The 17,290-nt window shown below is 41.7% G+C and overlaps 1 protein-coding gene across 2 annotated transcripts in view; it reads left to right on the forward strand.

Annotated features, from left to right (window-relative positions):
• creb3l2 (cAMP responsive element binding protein 3-like 2) overlaps window positions 1–17,290 on the forward strand; it is a 33,401-nt gene that overhangs the window by 9,289 nt on the left and 6,822 nt on the right. The window contains exons 2-8 of one of the 2 annotated variants that reach the window (XM_056367878.1): window positions 12,132–12,375; window positions 12,937–13,148; window positions 13,266–13,344; window positions 14,093–14,295; window positions 14,476–14,622; window positions 14,832–14,890; window positions 15,378–15,446. In XM_056367878.1, coding sequence (XP_056223853.1) covers window positions 12,132–12,375; window positions 12,937–13,148; window positions 13,266–13,344; window positions 14,093–14,295; window positions 14,476–14,622; window positions 14,832–14,890; window positions 15,378–15,446 — 1,013 coding nt within the window. The remainder of the gene's footprint in view (window positions 1–12,131; window positions 12,376–12,936; window positions 13,149–13,265; window positions 13,345–14,092; window positions 14,296–14,475; window positions 14,623–14,831; window positions 14,891–15,377; window positions 15,447–17,290) is intronic. The other variant, XM_056367879.1, reaches the window with a different exon arrangement.

The following is a 17,290-nucleotide window of genomic DNA, read 5'->3' on the forward strand; positions in this document are numbered from 1 at the left end:
TTTCCTAAGAAACTGCTGCTTCGCCTCCTTGTTCCCCTTTCCTGACTCATTTCTTCGAGACCTACAGGTTCATCCATCTTTCTTTAACTCTACAACCACCCCTCCCCCCATTTGGCTTTTCCTAACTTTTATTTAACACTTTAATTCTTGACGTTTCCCCTTAAAAAATCCACAGAAACTCTTGCTGAATGAAGTTAAATGAACCCAGTTCTTAACTTAATACTGACTTCTTGTGAATTGACCTTTACATCCAAAGGGAAAACTCTGTCTTGTGTATATAGTTTTGTGTTTCACCCTGATTTCCCTAGAATTGCAAGCAAGTTTGGCATCACTGAAGAATTTGGGATTTTCACTAGAAATTCAAATTCAAACACGTTCGTAAGTTAATTCGTAGAGATGGATGACTCAGTGAGTCTCCACCATCTATTTAAATTTGTTCTTTTTCTGCATGTTTCCTCTGTTTTCCACCCATTTTTGTAATTTCTTCCATTTTTTTTCCCAATGGAAAAACAGACCTGCAGCAAACGTTTCTCAGTAGAACGTAAAACATGTTGGGTTCATTGTAGTGAAAGTGTGAGAAGACTTGACGTGAGCTGTATCAGTCCTGTATGTGGACGCCACATGGGAGTCTTAAGTTTTTGCATCTGGGCCAATCTGAGCTGAGAACCGTCTACATATAGCAGCAGCACACGGCCCAGCGTTGGCCCAGCGTTGGCCCAGTGTCAGCAGCTGAGATTGGAATTGAAAGTATATTATCAATGTCAAGTTTGACACGAGTCTGGAAATTAACAGCAGCCTTATCGGCAGACAAGGTTGTTGGTTTTGGAACGACTCTGGATTGTGTTCAGGGGCCATGTTTTTTGTAACTTTTCCACATTAAAATATCTAAAGCTGATTGGAGAAATGCGTGATTTTAATATGGTACAGCTCTGTGTCTGTCAATTACATCACATCCTCTATGTGCATGGGTTCGGCGGAGGTGAAGACAACAACTCCCACGATCCCGCGCTCTTTCATGACGTCACCCATTGCCGTCTTTCCTTATCGTTTCGATCGAGAGACCCCTAGAGGCCGAAGTTACGCACTGAGAGTTTAATGTTCAGGAAAGACTGCGGCCATTGTTAACTGCCTCGACCTGCTCACCTGTACTTCCTGCATAAAGGACACAACCTCATTTAGATGAAAAAGACAAAGGAAATACAATGTTTTGGCGTCTTTATCTGAAATCTTCGCTGGGTGATGGCAATTAGCGTCAGGGACTTGCAGCTGGTGGAGATGCTAAGATAAAAAAAAAAACATTGGCACGAATATGAATATTTGGAAGTTTAATCAACCGTCTGAAACTTTTATCAGTCAAATGTTCCTTTGCCTTGTTTACCTGCAGAGGAAAACTCTTCATCGCTCCACCTGAACGAGCCCGTTCATCCGTGCAGAGTTCAGCGTGTGTGTGACTTGACATTCAAGTATTCTTCTGCTCGCCGAGCACTTGGCTGCTTTTAACACAGGAATTAAGTTCAGCGGCGCGCCCAAACAAGTTTCGCTGAGTGTTTGCCTTTTCTAAGGATTAACAAGCTCGCTATGGGGTGCTCAGCGAGACCGGCACTGACCCAGATTTTACCCAGCATCCAGCAGGAGGTGGAGGGAGGAATCCTTCAATTAAAAAACAAAACAAAAAACAGAGATCTTTACTCACCTTGACAACGAATGTTTGGAGGGATTATCCTGCAGAAACAAGCAGATAAAACACAAAGAGACCAGACGATAAACGGAACTAAACCCAAACTAAATCAACGAAGCGATTTACAGACGACACGTGTTGATGCAAAAGGAAGAAGAGAGAAGGAAGAAAAGTCATGAATACAAAAGGAGAAAACTCTTAAGTGTGTGAGGAGAAGAGGTGAAGGAGTTCACACTGGAGCTGTGTGTGTGTGTGTGTGTGTGTGTGTGTGTGTGTGTGTGTGTGTGTGTGTGTGTGTGTGTGTGTGTGTGTGTGCGTGTGCGTGCGCGTGCGTAATGGTACTTGATGACCGGTCAGTGTTACAGTGGAGAGATGGAAAAAGTTATGCATCTGTGTGTGTGTGTGTGTGTGTGTGTGTGTGTGTGAGTGTGTGAGAGAGAGAGAGATTGTGTGTTGACCCAGTTTTAAACAAGTATACACAGGATGAGGGCAGGATAAGAGAGAGAGGGAGGATGAGAGAGAGACATAGGAAGACAGTTGTGCTTGTGTTTCACATAAACAGAGTCTCTGCAGCATCTATCAGCTGTTTGGCAGCAAGTCGAGTTATAGATGGACTAATGGTCTGCTGATACTTTGACATGATGTTTTACATTTAAAGTTTTCCTGTAAACGAACACAACTTTTGTGTTTTCTCACCAAAAACTAAAAACTAAAAACTCTAGTTTTTACCAAACGTTCCTCAAACAGGAGGAAACAGTCCAGTTGTTAGGGACTGTTAACACAAACTTCAGTCTTTCCATGAGCAGGATGGTGTGTGTCAGTCAAAATAAACTACAGTGTGTGTGTGTGTGTGTGTGTGTTCTTGTCGCCCCGAGCAACAATAAGGCTCATTAATGTGTTTTTAATATTTTGTGGAAACAGTGGAGCTCAAAGGAAGAAGAATACTCGTCGATAGCTTCGCTTGATTATTAGCTTCTGTGTTTTTTTTTAATGGGATTTGTTATAGTCAGGAATTTAGACAGCAACCCGAAAAAGCCTGTGTGAGTCTGGTGAAGTCGTTGTGTAACATCTGGAGGGTCAGTGTGTGTGTTTGTGGGGGAAGAGTGGGGGTTGTGCTGAATGAGCGGTCAGTGTGACAAAGTAAGACTGGAAAGTTTGTGTAACTGTGTGTGTGTGTGTGTGTGTGTGTTTTGGGGGTTGAATTTTGAACTTTTGGGAAGCCTCAGGAGGAGGAGGAGGGATTGTACAATCAGAGAAGGAGACGGTTTTTCCATTTGTCATATTGGAAATCTGAGTTTCTTTATCGTCTCAGTCTGAGGCCTCCGCTGCTCATCTGTATTACTGATTCACACACACACACACACACACACACACACACACGTGCACTGATAACAACTGACTCATAGTCTTGCACTTTGACTTTTCCCACTCTTCCCATTTGGAACCCATTTCCTGTCGTGCCTCCGCATAAACTTCAACATTAAGGCCTTTTTTTTTTCTTTCTTTTTTCCTCCACAATCATGAAACGTTAATGGATCCAGGACGAGCGAGTGTTCGACAGGGAAAAAAAGGGACGTTGCAGCTTTGGAAACCGTTCTGTGATGGAGCTGCTGTGACTTCTGTCACACTCGCATGTTTTTGTGTATTGGCGTCCTCGCCTGTGGGTGGAGAGTAAACACCCGCAGCTCGGCTGGACGTGACGCCCACTGTTATTCTCTCTCACATCCTGTTGTTTACATCCGTTAACCATCACCCCCCCACCCTCCGTCACATTCTTATTTAAAGCAAGGAGTCAAATATATAATCATGCCAAAGCAGATAAATGAATCTTTAATTCGATATAAACCATCTACTTAATGATAGTGTATGTGGACGACAGTGACGGGATGGTGTCTGATTTTAAATATACATTATAGGCATTTTAGGGGGGAAAAGTTCTTCACAAAGATTCACCTTCAATCTAAGTATGTGATTAGTCTGTGTGACCTTTGACCCTGCACAGAGAAGGAAATCTGCCCCCGAGGGTTGGGGGGGGGGGGCAAAGCATCCACCTCAGAGCTCTCTAGAAAGAGGTGTGGTGGTTGTTTGTTGTTGTTTTCGTTATTGAACATCCATTATAAGTTCCTACAGCCAAACATAATGTTGTTGTGAAGCTCATTCTGTCAAACCAACAGAAGAAAATGGAAAATATATTCACTTTACACTGATTTCACTCTTTTACAGCAAACTGAATATTGAAGATGTCACTTTAAGCTTCATGAAATTCTCATATTCACCTTTTTCTGACATTTTATAGACGTAATGATTCATCAGTAAATAAAAAGTTTTTAAAAAAGGCAGATAAATGAGAATAATCATTAGTTGCAGCCTGAATCGTCTCAGGATTTCCTCGCTTCCTGAGAAACTTGAAAGAAATTCTTTACTTCTTCTTCCATTATCATCTTGTTTTTTCCTGGTGTCCTCGTTGCCTCGTCCTGTTGGCACACGGAGCTGGGATAGATGTGTGGGATCTGGGTCAGGGAGTGTCTGTGTCGTGCTCTTATCCCTGTGAGAACCAGCCCAGAGTCTCTCCTCCGAATGAGGACATTTTTGTGAGGCGAGCTCATTTTGGCCGAGCGTCGGGAGTTCGCTCACGGCCGGGGACCAGACAGACATTATGGAAGAGGTGATGTCAGGGAGACAAATGTGCTGTTTGTGTGTCTGCATGTGGGAACAAGTATACGTAAATACACAGGGGGGGGGGGGGTTATTCATTAAAGATGACGGTCTAAGTCCAGACAGGAAGTCTTGTTGCTGGGCTCGCCTCCTGCAGTCGCCCCCCCCCCCCCCACCACCACCTCCAGATAAGCCCCAGATAGCAGAGCCCCTCCGAGGCCTGTGATTTGTCTTGTTGTCCTGACTCAGTATCGATGCCCGGTGCTGTTACAACTGATGTGAAGTGTTTCCACGGCGATATACGGCTCTGTTCGCTGTCACCGTTATCTCACGGCGTGGGCTGACTCAGCTGAAATCTGGCAAACGTCCCCGTGGTTTCGGTTCTGGATTCAGAGATTTGTATTGGCTTGTTACGGTGCAAGTCTTGTCTTCGGTTTGATTAGACATTGATTATCGATCTATGGGCCGGGAACAGCAGTTTGTGGCTCTTGGATCTTGTTGGGAATGAATCCCACTGATTATCAGACTGTTGTTTCACTTCATTCCTCAGTCTGACAGGACTCTGGGTATCGGTCGCTTGGAGACATATGTTGTTTTAAAAGTTGTTATTTCTGCCAGTCGACCTTTTTTCTTTTAGCTATTTTTTCATGTATGTATCTGCAGTAAACTCAGGCTCTGACACAGGAAGCTAGCGTCTAAAATAGCCACCGCGCTAGTAATTTATCCAACAAACAATTGTGTTTTTCGAAGGGTGAACGAAGAGAAAAACTGCCTCATTCGTTCACTAGCTTCACTATAGATTTGGACGTTGGAAAAAAGACAAAATCTTTGTAATTTATTTTAAGTCAAAGGCCGCTGCTGTGTTTAATGCAACATATTGTTTTTTGCACTTAAAATTTAAAAGATTGTATTTGGAGCTTGTGCAGGAATCCCTGCTGCTCGTGCACATTGTTAGCATTCCTCCATGGCGCACAGCTGCGGGAGTGGGATCCACCGCTTTCAGCCATGAATGCTAACAATGATTAACAGTTACCACAGAAAAAAAAACTGAGGGTCAAATATGCAAATGTTGTGCTCTCGTTATCTTCAAGTGTTTTGGGAAGTCGAGCAGAGCGGTGGGAATCGGCTGCAGGAGGTAGAGGAACTGGATTTTTACGAGCATGTCCGACCAGCTGGGAGACAAAATGAAGGACATTTACCACAAAATACAGCTGAGCGAAGCTTTTAAACAAGCTGGGGCAGAAGTGCAGGAGTGACTCTCCTAGAATAAAGAGAGCTGTAAATTCACTTGTAACATGTTCCTGTTTCTTCCAAGGAAAAACCTGGAAGGACACGCTTTCTCTTTCTTGGCCAAAAAAGGCTTGTATAGCGATGGTTTGTGTTAAATGTCCGTGCAGCAGCATCATGCTTTGGATGTTTTACATCATAATCATTCGGACCAAAGTAGAGTATGACTGCAGGACCTTTGTTGGTCCAGACACTCGACTCCTTTATAAGGAAGGCAAGTTGAACTTATGTATAGAAATCCTGCGTCGATACACCTGCTTTCTCTTTTTATCGCTTTAATTCATCAGAAAGTTTGAGAGTTTGACCTTTGACCTTCTGGGAAAGTCATCCATTAAAGACGTATTAAAAAGAAAGTCGTCAGAAAGAAACCCAATGTTTATTATTATTATTATTATTTATTAATAACTTAATAACATTTACAACTCTTTACCCTTTTATAATACTTAATAACTTAATAACTTGACTATTTTCCAAATAGTTGTTTTTATATTAATGGCTTTAGGAAAATTGTAATGGATGTTGTTTTTAAAGGTTGATTTACCAAAGTTTGTTTCACCAGAGTTCAAATAAATGAAGTCTTGTCCCTTTTCTTCACTGTTATTGACGATAAGGACTCTGATCACTTTGAAGCAGACTGACAGTTCAGTGTGTAGATTAACACTCAGATACGTCTTCAACCTTTAATACTGGTTATCTGGTTGTGATGGGACACGTGTCGGTGATCTGTGATCTGTGCTGGAGGCTGCCACAAACCAGCAACCTGGATCCAAATCAAACGCAACGAGTCACTGAATTTATCTTGATATGAATTCATTGTGGGTGAGAGTGTGTGTTTGCCTTTATTTTTTATGAGTGTATGTGTGTGTGTGTGTGTGTGTGTGTGTGTGTGTGTGTGTGTGTGTGTGTGTGTGTGTGTGTGTGTGTGTGTATGTGTCATCAACAAAAGTACACTCAGATGAGTCCAGGGCAAGGTACACATACAAATACACACTCAGCTGGAAACACACTGGAGATAAATGACCCTCAGGCCTCAGTGGGGTTCTGTCAGACATTTTTTCCAGCTCTCTCTCTCTCTCTCTCTCTCTCTCTCTCTCTCTCTCTCTCTCTCTCACATCTGGTTTGGCTTCTCAGTGAGAGGAAGGTGTTACATCATCACACTTTCCTCTTCCTGGTCTTACTTCTTTAAAACTGTGGCCGTTAAGGGTTAAAACAGACGCACACACAGATCCTCAGTTACAGCAGAATCACAGGGCCGAGAGGACATTCCTTCCCTCCCCTCCCGCTGTCAGACCCTTCATTAAGCTGCTAACCAGTGACCCACACAGCTGTCCAGGCTTTTATTGACAAGCCTTCTCACTCACTGCTAACTAGTTGTTGTAGGATTTCACCATTTTTGTTTTTTAGAAGAACGTCTGACTGGTTTACTTCCCAGTTGACGAGAAGTACATTGATGCTCCATGTTAACACTTTAGCCTTCACTAAGTCACATGACGCTGTGGCATTTATTCATATTTAATAGTATAAACTTCACTAAAGTTTTTTTTCTTATCTTATAATCAAAACTTTTGAAAAATAGATCAATCAGCTGTTTCTGAAAAGTATAATATTTCAGTGATTGCTTCCTAATAGAGTTGAATAGGCTTAGTTTTACTACTAAAACTATATATTCTAATGTCAAAATTAGTCAATTAAACCAAAACTTTGGGATTAATTAGTGTTTAATGTGTTAACACAGACAAAATGTCCAAAAATGAAGTGCAAATAGTAAAAAATTATAAAAAAAAGAAGAAAGTGATTTAAAACTGGCAATGTCTAAATCAAGAGTAACTTAGAATAACAACAGACTAATTCTCCATAACATATAGTTTTATCTATATTTATGTTACTACTTCCTAGCAGAGAATTGATTGATCCACACAACAAATATATTGTAAAAACCATTCCTGAAACAGGCCGACAATCAGACATTTAGTCAGATATCGTGTTAATGTTGCTGATTTGTTGACGGGAATCAATAAATCAATGACATGTCAGGGACGTTTTTGGTTGTAATAGAAGCTACGGTTGCAGATAGGAATATATTTAACGTTAATATGTCAATTTAAGAGTTGCGATAACTGCTAATCATTAGCTTCTAGCATTGTTGTTCTTGGATGTAGCTTGGTAGATGAAATGACGCCCCTGCTCCTAACCTAGCCAGTTTTGCTATTGCTACATAGCTAGCGTTAGCATTAGCAGCTGTTTACTTATGAGTCTTGCCAAGAGCTTCAGTCATCGTTGTCTTCATAACACAAGAGGTTATAATACGTCCTCTGAACAGCACCACGTCTTCAGATATTGGACGCTACAGTGACTCGGTATCGGAAAGTGACGAGTCAGGGCAACTGGGCTGGAGCTAGCTGGGTAGCATGCTAACTTCAATAGGAGAAAAGAAGCGATAGAAATAGAAGCAAAACAGGAGGGTTGTTTTCCACCAATGGAGACAGCTGTTGTTGAGTAAAGGAATTAATCACAATGTTTCTTCTAGACTGGAAAGTAAACAGCCGCTAATGCTAATGTTAGCTATGTAGCAATAGCTCCATTTAGAGACACTAACTATGATTGTTTTGTTTACTGAACTCACAATCCTGTGAACTGAGGCTGGATGGGTTGTAGTTTTATTGTGATTATTTCCCGACACAAAGTTTTTCTGTTTGAACTGTAAAACCAGGAACTTCACAGCGGTGGGGCGTCGCCGTCGACCCTCCAGTCAATCCCCATGGTGCCATAAACAATCCAGCTAATTGAAACGCTTAATTTGCTCTTTGTTCAACAGACTTCTGACCCAGTTTTCAATTCATCGCTTCGTTCTCTGATTCGATTAGGATCAGGCACAGATGAAGTAAAGCTAAGCTCGCAAAGGGTTTACAAAAGGTTTTGTGTCTGTTTGCATAACACAAGATTTCTGCTGCTGGAGGAAATCGCTCTGCATTTCCTTCTCCATCTGCAGCCCTTCATCGTGGCTTCAATTAAAAGATTACGATCTGCACTTTCAGCAGTGTTCCCTGCTTCTTATTATGTGATTTTTTATACAGGAAAATATGAGGATATAACCTCTTTGTTATCACCACTTGTTCCTTCAGAGGAGCTGGTGACCTACTGATTGTTGCCCTAGTTCCAGTTTAAACTCCCAGTTTTCCCATTCAGGCTTCAGCTCCTTCTGTTTCCCAGCTGGAGAGTGTAGAGTTACAGCCGGCCCTAAATAACACCTCACTGTTGGTCTGCAAAGACAAAGAGGTTTCTGTTGTGTGTGTGTGATGAGTTACACCCTGCCCCGGTGACTGATGCTGCAGCAGCCCGGGCCGACTGCTTCTTTTTTCTTTCACACAACCACAACCGCACACTCCACATGCAGAAATGACAGGGAGTCTATAAAAGCCTTGGCGTGGTTCTGTTTTCACGGACCTCAACCCGTTTCCTGTCCCTGAACAAGACAAGGATTTATCCCCGTCTGCGTCCTCACGCTGGACGGATCATTTATTTATTTCTGAGATGATTTTAAAAGGTGATTTTTATTGAGAGCCGTCCTGCTGTATTGTAAAGAGAAAAAAGGCAAAGAGGCGAAAAGGGCGGTGTCAAAGGTCAAACAAACCACAAACTATGTCTCAGTTTTGTGTTTAAAAGTGGTTTTCTGTGTAATTACTCCTCCGTTAAAACTACGCCCTTTTTCTTTTCCCATCGTGATGTTTTTTTTCCTCTTTTTGAGCTGAAACCAAACCTGGATTTCTTACATCTTTTTAAGCATCTCATGATCATTTCTACATGAACCAGAAAATAGTAAAACATTTGGCAAAGTTTTATATTTCAGTTTATAGCTGCAACAATTAGTCACTTAATATTTTGATAATCAACTAAACGTTAAAATTCTTTTTCAAGCAAAAACATGACTTTTTTTCAGGTCTATTTCAGTACAACTGTACAAGAAAAATCAAGAAAATTTAAAGTTGACAGCAAAAGTTATAAATCTTTTGACATCAACTTAAACACGTTAAAATTGGAACAGTTTGTCCGATAGTTGATCATCGATAAACCAGAATATTTCAGGGTGATGTTGAATTAACTTCCTGTGATACCGGAGAAACATCAACTTTTATAATCAGCTTTTATCACCATACTCCTGTTTAAAATGCACGTACAGGATTTCCTTCATTTCATTTTTCAACATGATATTTTTAAAACTTTTTTTGGGGGATTTTCAAAAACCTAAAGCTTTTTTTTTTTATTTTCATGTTTTTCAGTTTAGCTGCTGAAAAGCAACAGCTGGTATTTTATTAATTTGAGCTGAAATTATAATTACTGTCATCATCACAGCAAAGCCCACGACTGTCTGTGTGTGTGTGTGTGTGTGTGTGTGTGTGTGTGTGGGTACAAAGATCTGAAGGGGTGTGATAATATCAGCCACAGTTTGATGGCTCCCGGTAACCGTGGAGATTTAGTTGTTGCCAGGAGACGCTCGGGGAGGAGGTAAAACGTTGTAAACTATTGTAAATGTTTGCTCGTGATGTGGCACGTGCACTTTCACAGTATTTATTACTACATTCATATCGTGGGCTTGTTTTCAGCGACATGCTCTTAAGGTCTTTGCATAAAGTTAGAAAAGGACCCACTGGTGGATAAATGTGTAAATATTTGCCCCCTCCTCCCTTTAGTAGATTCACGGTACGCTGTCAGTGTTTGCATGACACACACACACACACACACACACACACACACCAGCAGAGGCCTGAGATCGGGCCTTGTAGGGCAGCATACGGCGGCAGGAGTGTGCTGTGTGTTTATGAAGTGAGGAGGTCATTTCACTCTGAGCGTGACGAAGAGAAAATACTGGAGGTCGAGTCCTCTTCTTTTCCGACTGTAATCAAAGCCACATGCTTGGCGCTCGGCCGTCCGCCCTCCTCCTGTTTCCTCCTTTCCTCCATCTTGATTTCACTCTCGCTTCATCCATCTGTCCCGTCCATGTCATCCCTCTTTTGTCTGACGTTACATAACTAAAGATAACGTACTTAAACTGTAGATTGTCTTTTTCTAAATCAGCAGAACCTCCTTTCTTTCTTTGTCTCTATTTCATGTGTGTCTGATTTAAATGGCTTGTTTCCCTCTCATTGGCTGAGCCCAGACTGGTCCCATATGGCTAATATTTCCATTGGACACATTCAGTGTAGTCTGCCTGGTAACACAACTCGAAGTTACATCAGAAATTTTTTCCCATTCTCTTGGTGCATTGAGTTCAAGTCAGGACAGGACTGGAGAACCGTGAAGTTTTCATATGGATAAAAACACCGTTCTGTCCCCGAACAACATGATACACACAGAAGATGATGTTGTGTTTTTGGCTCATGGGTGTAAACATGATGTAATTCCCAATTTCAACAAAACACATGAATAAATAATCTAAAAGAGAATTTGTCACATGTGCAAACTGACAGCAGTCGACCACAACGTGGCACAAAAATGATCCAAAATATGTTTGATTTATAGCAAGTTCTGCATATTACAAAATACAGAGAGCAGGTCTCATAGGAAAGACTGAGGTACGGAGGCTCGTCAGTGACAAAGTAATAATAATAATAATAATAATAATAATGATGATAGGGAAGATCAACTATGCTGGGATAATGATGGCACTGAGCTGACACTTCAGTTAATTAATTAGTTGATCAACAGCAACAAAAATATCAATTATTCTCTGGTTTCAGCTTCTTTAAACGAGGATTTGCTGATTTTGTTTTATATCACTGTCGACTTATTATCTCACTTGTTCCTAACATTTGATGATTAATCAACTAATCAGGAAAAAATCTCAGCAGATAATGAACGTTAATATTAACTGCAGCCTTCGTGTGGATGTTTTTTTATATGAAACGTAAGGCCAAGACGATTTGCTAAATGCTAATTGAATGCTAATTAGAGGCCTTATGCACAAGTTTCCTGTTAGAGGACATACCACACACACACACACACACACACACACACACACACACACACACAGAGTATGTATTCAACACATCACCGCCAAGGTTTTGCTTTGGCTGCGTTTTGTTTACACCAGTCATAACACCTGATCACGGAGGGAGATCTACACACACTCCCCTTGTTCAGAGAAGAAGAATGCAGCTGCAGGAATGTGGGGGGGGGGGGATGAAAGATGGAGTTAAGGGTAGAGGAGTGTGTTTTGTGAATGTATCACCACACTGAGAATCACACATAGACAGAGACACACTGATTGATGGGGTTGTTTGTTTTAAGTGAAAGACGGTTTTAAAGGTTTCTGATTGGCTGCTTTAGTGTTTCCTGGGGGGGGGGGGGGGGGGGGGGGCTTCAAGGAAAGGTGGCAATAAAAAATTAAAGAGTCTGTAATTGCACGCTCTGTGTCATAGACTCCCAGCTACAGTATTAGTCACAGCCTTTCTATAATTATCCGTCTGTGTGAGGCCTCGTATTAAACATCCTCCTCTCTGTCTCCTCTGTGCAGCACTTCTCCGAGCTCCTCGACGACCTGTCCCAGGATGCTTTGCTGGGCCAGCTGCTCAGCGACCCCTTCCTCTCCGGGGTGAGGGGCGGAGTGGAGGCCATGGAGGGCGAGGACGGAGCGGACCTGTCCCCGTCCTCCCCTCTGCCCCCTCACATCACCGCCGAGCACAGCTACTCGCTCTGCGGGGACAGCCGGCCACAGTCGCCCCTGTCGCACCTGACCGGAGAGCAAGGCAGTGACGCAGGTGAGACAGGTGGATGATGTCAGCTGGTGTTACCAAACTTCAGACAGATGTTGGTGTGTTTTTCACCATCAATCACTTTTTCCATATGGACGACAAAGGGAGTCAAAACAAGCTGATTTTTATATTATTGGAAAGATATTTTTTTTTAAAAATGACCAAAAAATGTAATAAACTGAGAATGAAACTAGTTCAAATGAATCTTCCTCTATCAACAGAAATAAAATAATTGTTCTACAGTGTCTGTTAGTTCTGGTTCTTTCGCTTCTACAGATTATAAAGTGATGAACAAACATGGGATCAGAAAATTAGCAACCGCAGAAACGTACAGATAATATAATGTTATGTTAAATAGTGATGAATGACCCTCTCCCTCATACATGCCACCAGATACATACCTGTTATATAAACACACGCAGGTACACATCACAGCCTCATTTTTTGGTTATATCACAGATAAAGGAAAGAAACATAGAGATAAAGATGTTGGATGTTGGTGTGAAATGTACAAAAAGGACTCAGTGTCAGTAAAGACAGTGTCAATGATCCGTGTCTGTTCTGCAGCAGAGTCTGATGGGGATTCGGCCGAGTGGCCCATGGAGCAGGAGGAAGTTATTGAAGGCCTCCTGTGCGAGACCCCCTCCCTCCTCCCCACCCTCTCCCTGTCTCTGGCCTCTAGCGAGGGGGCCCAAGCACCTGAGCGCCCTGCCGTGGCCCCCGCCGCCACCCCAGCTCAGACCGCAGTCACCAGCCAACACCAGGGCAAAGGCATCAAGGTGAGAGACGAGAGACTCAGGATGAAACATTTTCAGACATTTTTCATGGTGTGTAACCTTCTTCTTCTTCTTCTTCTTCTTCTTCTTCTTCTTCTTCTTCTTTCCTGTTTCCCGCAGATAAAAGAGGAGAATATCATCCCTCAGATTAAACTGGAGCCTCATGAAGTGGATCAGTTTCTCAATCTTTCACCCAAAGGTCAGAATCTCTCACTTCCTGCTGTTGCGCATCAGTCACATGACGCTGCGAGGACCTCTGCTGGCCGTCTGCTCACACACACCTGAGAGCTGAGACGAGGAAGTCGAAGCATTTACTTAATAGTGCAGCAGATAATCTTGTATACAGAAAGTTATTGTGGATTTTTATGATGAACGTGAAACTTTCTCCAGTGTTTTTATAAACCATGGAGTTTAACTGCAAAATGCTTCTATCTGCCAGTTTATAATCTTATCAATGAAGCTTCTCACAAATAGAGAAGAAAATTATTCACGTGTGTAACCCTCAGAAATATCTCTATAAACTTTTTTCTCTTAACAACCAAAAGGATATTACACTTTTTTATTTTATTTATATTTGTATTGTTCCATAAATTAAGAAAAGAAAATCATTCACATTTGTAATCCTCAATAAATAGATAATTATTTTTGATGATAGATTCAGGTGTCCAGCAGCTCATAATAATAATAATAATAATAATAATAATAAACTGTGGGGTCTGCAGCCCCCCCCCCCCTGCAAAACTGGTGCTCTGAGCAAAACACAGCAGCAAATAAGCGTCTTTGTGAGAACAAAAATGCAATATGGGCAAAGATATACATGATTATAACGGAGAGTGATGGAAAAATGCAATGCTGAGGTCAGTGACCACTCGAGGTCACCAGAGGTCAGATACAAATTGCCTCCAAGTCTGAAATACTCATAAAACCTCTGTCTCGTCGTGCTTCAGGTCTGGAGTCTCTGCAGATGCCTCCCACTCCTCCCAGTTCCCACGGCAGTGACTCGGAGGGCAGCCAGAGCCCCGTCCACGCCACGCCCGGCCTCTCCTGCCCCACCTCCCCCACCAGCCCCTCCCCATCCCAGGCCAGCCTGAAGGTGTCGCCCCGCGCCGCCTCCTCCCTGTCCAACTCCCCCCTGCTCACCGCTCCTCACGTAAGTGCTGTGATGGTCTCTGGATACCAGAACGACAATGTGCCTCAAAGTGTCGCCACACCGCTTTTAGATTTTTTAGTTGCATAAGCACTTCAACACTAATTACACGTCTTATCTCATCCACAAGTTTCCTGTTGTTAAACACCAGTTTTATGTTTGTGTGTGTGTGTGTGTGTGTAGAAGCTGCAGGGCTCAGGGCCGCTGATCCTGACCGAGGAGGAGCGTCGCACCCTGGTGGCCGAAGGTTACCCCGTTCCCACCAAGCTGCCGCTCACCAAGGCCGAGGAGAAGGCGCTGAAGAAGATCCGCAGGAAAATCAAGAACAAGGTACAAACTTCAGCCTGGACTCATTTATCTGCCCGACGTGTCATAATAACTTTCAATACCAGCGTAGTTACAGCGTCTAACTACGTCACTTCTCTCAGTCAGATATGTCTGTGTTTACAAACACGAATAAACTGAATAAAATACTCATGAATGAGCAAGTGTCTCTCTCTCTCTCTCTCTCTCTCTCTCTCTCTCTCTCTCTCTCTCAGATTTCAGCTCAGGAGAGTCGCAGGAAGAAGAAGGAGTACATGGACGCTCTGGAGAAGAAGTGAGTCTTCCTCTTCTTCATCCTATCATCATAAACTGTATCGAAAAAACACCTGAATCACTCTGCAGGAACAAACCGACTTCATACTATATCACATAATTACTGCTGCTACTTTAATGAGCAAATCCTGAGTTCTGTTAATTTAATTATCAGTTTCTCATTTAGAGTTTTTGCAATTAGTTTTTTTTTTATTGTACAAATGAAGAAATCTTATATTTTAAAGCTTTTAAATAATTTTCTGTTTGATGTTTTGACCTTGAATCATTCAATAACTTGGATTTCTTGTACATTCAGGTTGAATTTTAACTCTGTAAATAATGTGGAATAAAAATTTAATTGAAAAAATAAATCTGAAATATCTGCAGCATAAACAAAAATTGAGACCATATAATATTATGTAATAATATAAAAGTCATGCAAAATGAAAATAATTGACATTGTGTGGAGATGTAGCCACTGACCCTGCAGTTCTCCTGTCTGACCACAGGGTGGAGACCTGCTCCAACGAAAACAACGAACTACGCAGGAAAGTGGAAACTCTGGAGTGCACAAACAAGTAAGAACCATACAGGCAGTGTACTGCACACACACACACACACACACACACACACACACATTCATACACTTCACCTCGTGTGATTCATTTAACACACACTTAAGCTTCTTAAATGCCAGAATTTAGTATTTAACTCAAAAAAAATGTAACTAGTTTTTAAAGTAAAAAAAGCTCAGACAAAATATAAAAGTGTTTAATAGCTACAACTTCTTTACTTTCCTACAGAGCTGTATTATATCATCAATAAAGGCAATAATCAATGCACAAATTCACTATTAATAAAACAGGAAAAAGGGTCTCAAACAAAACAATATATAATAATAATAATAATAATAATAATAATAATAATAATGATAATAAATGTATATAATATCAAAAAGAAAAAAATTATTAATAATAATAAATCTCACCACAAATAAATATGCTAATTTAATATTGTGAATGTAATTAAATAATGATGATAAGAGTGTGGTGGTGTTATGACTAGTATGAATATGTGTTATTTATGTTATATTATAATAATATTATTAATTATGATTTAACAATGTGAAATGATGAAGTGGTGGCAACACGTCCAGGAACCCCAGCGGGACATAAGGGCGACCCAACGCGACCCTCCCCCGCCCTGGGGACGGTGTATAGCATTAGTTTTAATATGAAGCTGATTGATTGATTGATTGATTGATTGATTGGTTGATTGATTGACCCTTGAACTGGTCAAAGCTTTGCACGGTATTTGTGATAAAGAAAATAACTGTTTATAAATTGAACCGTTGAGCTTCAGGACTGACGACCAGTTTGACTCCCGTCAGTCACAAACACTCAACGGCGGTGACGTGGGCGTTCAGACCTACAAACTGTCCGTCTGTAGCCTCCAAACATCCTGTGTGTCCCTCTTCTGTGTTTATTACTCACAGTGTAACACAGGAAACACACTGAGTGGATTTTATTATTTACAAATAACGCAGAGTGGAACGCTCCCCGTGGATCTGCTCAGCTGCAATTTAGCATGCATGCATAATCATGAGGCTATTTTAATGTAAAAAGCTCAAGCTGCTTCAAATAGGCTGTGTTGTTTGCTCTCGTTATGCATGGGTGAACTGTGTGTGTGTGTGTGTGTGTGTGTGTGTGTGTGTGTTAAGTATAGCTGACTTGACGAGAACCCAGCTGTTTTGGGTCTTGTGTTGCACTCGGTGTTTAAAGTGGGCTTTACTGTCACTGTCTGAAAGTTAAATGAACCAGCCGTGTGTTTGTGTTTGTGTGTGTGTGTGTGTGTGTGTGTGTGTGTGTGTGTGTATTCATGCTGGTGCACCTGGACAGTGTGCTTGTGTTGTTGGCTGCCTTTGTAATGAAGCAAACAGCAGAACAAAACCTCAGTGGAACATCTGACTGCTTTACACTGACACACTGTTTAAACTGTCATGTACGTAACCGACGGAGGTGAACCATCGTTCACCCAGGTTTCATCCACATGATCAGGGTCGGAAATGATCAGTGTCGGCTCCTCCATCCTCCGTCTTATTGTTTAAACATCTAAACTGTTTAACTTTATATTTGTTGCTCCTCTGCGCCGGCGACAGTCGGAGCCACCATATTGTTTTCAGGTTGTCCGTTCGTCCGTCCCGTTCTCGTGGACACGATATCTCATTAACACATTGAAGGAACTTCTTCAAATTTGGCATAAACATTCACTAGGACTCAAAGATGAACTCATTAGATTTTTGGGGTTAAAGGTCAAAGGTCAAGGGCGTGGTGAGCTCACAAAATATGGTTTTGGCCCCGTGAATACGATATAGAATTTCTTCAAATCTCGCACAAACGTTCACTTGCACTCAAGGATGAAC

The sequence above is a fragment of the Seriola aureovittata genome, chromosome 22 (genome assembly GCF_021018895.1).
Source record: "Seriola aureovittata isolate HTS-2021-v1 ecotype China chromosome 22, ASM2101889v1, whole genome shotgun sequence".
NCBI classification, from domain to species: domain Eukaryota; kingdom Metazoa; phylum Chordata; class Actinopteri; order Carangiformes; family Carangidae; genus Seriola; species Seriola aureovittata.